A 4,938-nucleotide genomic window follows, 5' to 3' on the forward strand; every position below is an offset into this window, starting at 1 on the left:
AAGACAAAAGACAAAAAAAAAAAAAAAAAAAAAATTTTATGAGGAAGAGCTGGCTGGTTAGTTCAGTTGGTTAGAGCGTATTGTTATAACATCAAGATCAAGGGTTCAGATCCTCACAGGCCAGCCACCCAAAACAAAACAAAAACAAAAACAAATTTTATGAGGGGAGATTTCTACACCTGATTTTACTGCCATTAGCGTAAAATATTAAAATATATTAAAAGGCCCCAAGTATCAATATTAATTGCAAAAAAAACTTTAACACAATAAAGGCTCTGAAGTCAGACTACTTGGATTCATATATGTTTCATTCACTGGCTTACAACTGTATAACTTTGCAAGTTAGCCTCTCATTCTATGTATCAGGTTCCTCAGCAATAAAATGAGGAGGAAAAGGGTATATAAGAATTCTTCGGAAAGTTCATGGAAAGATTCCTGTTATCTTTTAATCCTATTTTTCCACAAACTATTTTTTTTCCTACAAACTTTTTGAAGTATCCTCCTATACCCCACTACGGATGTAAAGATTAAATAAGAAAATATATGAAAAGCACTTAGGACACTGACTAGCACATAGTAAATATATAAAAAACATTAACTTTAATATCAATTTTTTAAAAATTATAATGCAGAAACTTGCTGATTTTTTAAAATGACTATTCTTCTAAAACCATAAACATGTTAAGTATAGAGAACAGTTACTAATTAAATGCTATTGGTAACTTTTTAAAAAAAATTCCTGATACCCATTAGAGAGGACTTAACCTCTACAAAACAAGCAAAACATCTGAAAAGAAATATCTGAGTCCTTATTATGTGCCCGGCACTGTTCTAGATACTTAGGATACATCAGTGAAAAAAAAGTTAGACAAAATCCCCACCTCCCTGAAACTCACATTCTAGTGGGTCTGCTGATTATATATTTATGGCAAGTTACATGGATTCTAGTCCAGTATGGATCCATAAATCCCATCTCAACTAAACCAGAATCTTCCAATCTGGCCTCCAGGCACAAGATCTCTGATGATCAACCTTTGATTATGTGAGCACAATAAACCTTTACTGCAAAGTGCTTTAGTGGTCCCCAGCTTATACTCTGGTATTCATTTAGCAGATAAGCCTCTAGTGACAAAAGTTGAAGTATAACAAACAAGGCATTTTTCTAAGAGCACTTTTCCAAATGCAAAAGAATCTCTACCTTCATTCCTAAAAAACCTGTAGGAGTTACTGGAAATCAGGCTCACTCTATTCTTTTCTGACAGATGAAAACTTGGAAGAATGTAGTTTGGGAGCTACCGACCACCATCTTGGGATTACAAGGGTAGAGGCTGTCTGGTAAAAAAGCCAACATGTGGAGGAAAGTAAAGCCAAACCAAGAACCAGAGAGAAACCCATTCTCAACAACAATGCCTGGTCTTCTAAATCCAGCTATACAAGAAGCCAGATATACCCCTAGACTTCTCCACTACACAAACTAAATAAATTTCCTTTTAACTCTGCCAATTTGGGTTGAATGTTCTGTCACTTGCAACAAAAACAACAAAATCCTAAGTGACATATATTCCAACTGCTATCTTAATAGAACAAATAAGCAAACAAACAAACATACATCAAAACCACCAGTGAGGGCTGCCCTATGGCTCACTTGGGAGAATGTGGTGCTGATAACACCAAGGCCACGGGTTCGGATCCCTATATAGGGATGGCCGGTTAGCTCACTTGAGAGAGCGTGGTGCTGACAACACCAAGTGAAGGGTTAAGATCCCCTTACCGGTTATCTTTAAAAAAAAAAAAAAAAAAAAAAAAAAACACTGAAAAAAACATACAGACAAATTATATAATATGCTTCTGTTGGGGCCAGAATAAAAAATAAAGCTCTTACTTACCATACGTGCAAAACATGCAGTAAGGATTCCACTTCCAGATCCTACATCGAGAGCTTTAGCTCCTTCATGCAATTGATCAAATAGAAGTTCTAGTGCATATGCGTGCTGCCAAAAGAAAACAAAGCAAATATTCATTTTTTTCAAAACTCTAAAGAATATACACCATGGCATATAAATAAAGTTGCCAGCTCTCTACCAATTTTTCTACTACTGTCATTTACCACCATGGCATATAAATAAAGTTGCCAGCTCTCTACCAATTTTTCTACTACTGTCATTTACCAAGACAATGAAAATATATTACATACTTGTATCTACACAAGAATTACACAAGAAGATTCTCACTGTTCAATTAGAATTTTTACATTTAGATAAAGTGTTTTAGTAATTTTAGATCCAGTGTGTGAATTTTAAAAATTTAATTAATTCAACGTCAAAAGATACAAAAGGATTTATAGTGAAAAGTCCCCATGCCACTTCTATCCCCAATCATCCAGTTTCACTCCCTAAAGGCAACCAATGTTACCAGTTTCTTGTGATTCCTACCAGAAATATTCATTTTATGCAGATACAAATACGTATGTATCTTTTCATTTATATTTTGAAGGACCTTTCATATCAAGACTTAAACAGCTTGTTCATTCTTTTTTACGGCTGAGGGATATATTCCTGTATAGATTTCTTATAGCAACAAATATCACTAATGAGAGATTTATGTTAGCTCCAATCGTCTATAACAAAAAGAAATAAAATAATCTTATATCTGCAGGATAATAAAATAATAATCTTTATAAAAATTTTATAAAGTATATCTATATAACAAATTCCTAAAAGTAAAGTTAAAAGGGTCAAAGGATATATGTTTTTATGTTTACATTACATATAAATTATGAATAAAATCATATTGTTATGCTTTGGACCAAATCAAGAAATAAAACCTTCCTCAACCAAGGTCAAGAGTTCAGATCCCCATACCAGCCAGCCATGGAAGGAAGGAAGGAAGAGGAAGAAAGGCAGCCAGGAAGGAAGGGGAGGAGAGAGGAAGGAAAGGAAGGAAGGAATCCACTTTATAAACTTGCATTTCAGAGCTTTTCCAAAAGATGAGGCTGGAACTAATAAATGTTATTTCAAAAAGCTGTCCTTAAATGCCTGGTATTTTCATTATTAAACATCAATCAGATCCAGTAGCAATAAATGTATTTACAACCACATCTTGGTTGATAGAAATACATATTCATGAATCCATCATGATTAAAAATATGTATACTTCTATACATATTTAAATGGAGAATAAGGAGAAATGTTCCCAACTAATAAATACAGAAGAAATGATGAACTTAGAAAATCGTCTTTCAGATCCCTGTACGGGCCAGCCGCCAGGAAAAAAAAAAATTGAGAAAAGACATAATCGTCTTTGAGCAACCATCTCAGTAACAACTGATTTACACAAAAATCATAAATGGATGCTAAAACTTGTGGATTAACATTTGACAAGTAACAGGATATTTTACATAATCTCAAAGCATTCACCCCAGATATTTATTAATTACAAAGGAAAAACAGTAACTTTACCATGGAGTTCAGAAAAAAGTTTTTTAGTGGAGAAACCTGGTTGACACTACTTCAATCAAATGATTAAAGTTAAGATCACCAATAATGGGACACATTGATATCACATGCCTCTGCTAAGACACATCACTTCTGGGACATTCTGGGCAAAAATGCACAAGCCATATGGAATTATGATGAAAAATTAAACTCAAACTGAGGGACATTATATAAAATAATTGGCCCATATTCATAAAAGTTTTCAAGGCCATAAAAGACAAGACTGGGGCCGGCCCGGTGGCGCACTGCTACAGTGCGCCGCGCGCCGAGGGTTCGGATCCCACATACAGACCGGCCGCTCACTGGCTGAGCGAGGTGCGGGTGCAACACCGAGGGTTGCGATCCCGTTGCCAGTCCCGGTCCAGTACGGGCGCGACACTGAGGGTTACGATCCATTGCTGGTCACACAAAAAGGAAAAAAAAAAAAAGACAAGACTGAAGAAATGTTTTCTCAGTCTTTCTTTAAAGAAAACCAAAAACACATGGCAATCGAATGAAATTTATGATCTGCAATTTTCTTTTCCTATAAGGAACTTTATCACAACAACTGATAAAATCTAAATAAGGTCTGTAAATTGGCTAACAGTGTTGTATCAATGTTAATTTCCAGATTTTGATAACTGTACTGTGGTTATGTAAGAGAATATACTTATTTTTAAAGGTAAAAAGCATATGCCTGCAATTTACTTTCAAAGAGCTCAGAAACACGCACACACACTTATCTATATATGGGGAGGGAGTGAGGAGAAAGAGAAAGAATAAATAATAAAGAAAATGTGGTAAAATAACATTTGGGAAACGGTATGCAGAAATTGTACCACTTTTACAACATTTCTCTAAGTTTGAAATTATGTCAAAATAAAATCTTTTCATCATCAGAAATAGACAATGTCAAAATAAAGAGTAGAATGAAAATTCCCTATTCTCCAAAACTAATCTAGGTGATAAAAGCCAGAATACTGGTCACTTTGGGGATGTGAGCTGACTAGGAAAGGGCATGGGTGCTGAAAATGTCCTGTATCTTGATCTGGGTAGTGGTTATACATAAGTTCACATGTAAACATTCTTCAAGGTGAACACTTAAGATATGTGCACCTTATTATGTGTATTTATAACAATAAAAAAAAATTTTAAGACTACTTATTCTAATCACTGAAAGTGGATGATCAGATATCTTGTACTTCCTGATGTGATGCAACAGGAAGGACCATGAGAAAGTGTTCTAGCAAAAGTTTTTTTAATTTAAAAAAGGGACAAGTTGAACACAAACAACCAATTCTTTAGGACAAATGAACTAGTTCCGTCAATAAATAAATGGCATTTGCTAAAAAAGAAAAAAGGCTGGCCAGTTAGTTCAATTGGTTAGAGCAGATCCTTGTGATGCCAAGGTCTAGTGTTCAGTTCCCTGTGCCCACCAGCCACCAAAACAAACAAACAAACAAAC

At 34.8% G+C, this 4,938-nt stretch overlaps 1 protein-coding gene across 2 annotated transcripts in view; it reads right to left on the reverse strand.

The window, feature by feature from the left end:
• PCMT1 (protein-L-isoaspartate (D-aspartate) O-methyltransferase) overlaps window positions 1-4,938 on the reverse strand; it is a 39,912-nt gene that overhangs the window by 13,508 nt on the left and 21,466 nt on the right. For both annotated transcript variants that reach the window (XM_008587432.1, XM_008587431.1), the window contains exon 4: window positions 1,887-1,991. In XM_008587432.1, coding sequence (XP_008585654.1) covers window positions 1,887-1,991 — 105 coding nt within the window. The remainder of the gene's footprint in view (window positions 1-1,886; window positions 1,992-4,938) is intronic.

Source organism: Galeopterus variegatus, unplaced genomic scaffold, assembly GCF_000696425.1.
Source record: "Galeopterus variegatus unplaced genomic scaffold, G_variegatus-3.0.2 Scaffold4394, whole genome shotgun sequence".
Taxonomy (NCBI): domain Eukaryota; kingdom Metazoa; phylum Chordata; class Mammalia; order Dermoptera; family Cynocephalidae; genus Galeopterus; species Galeopterus variegatus.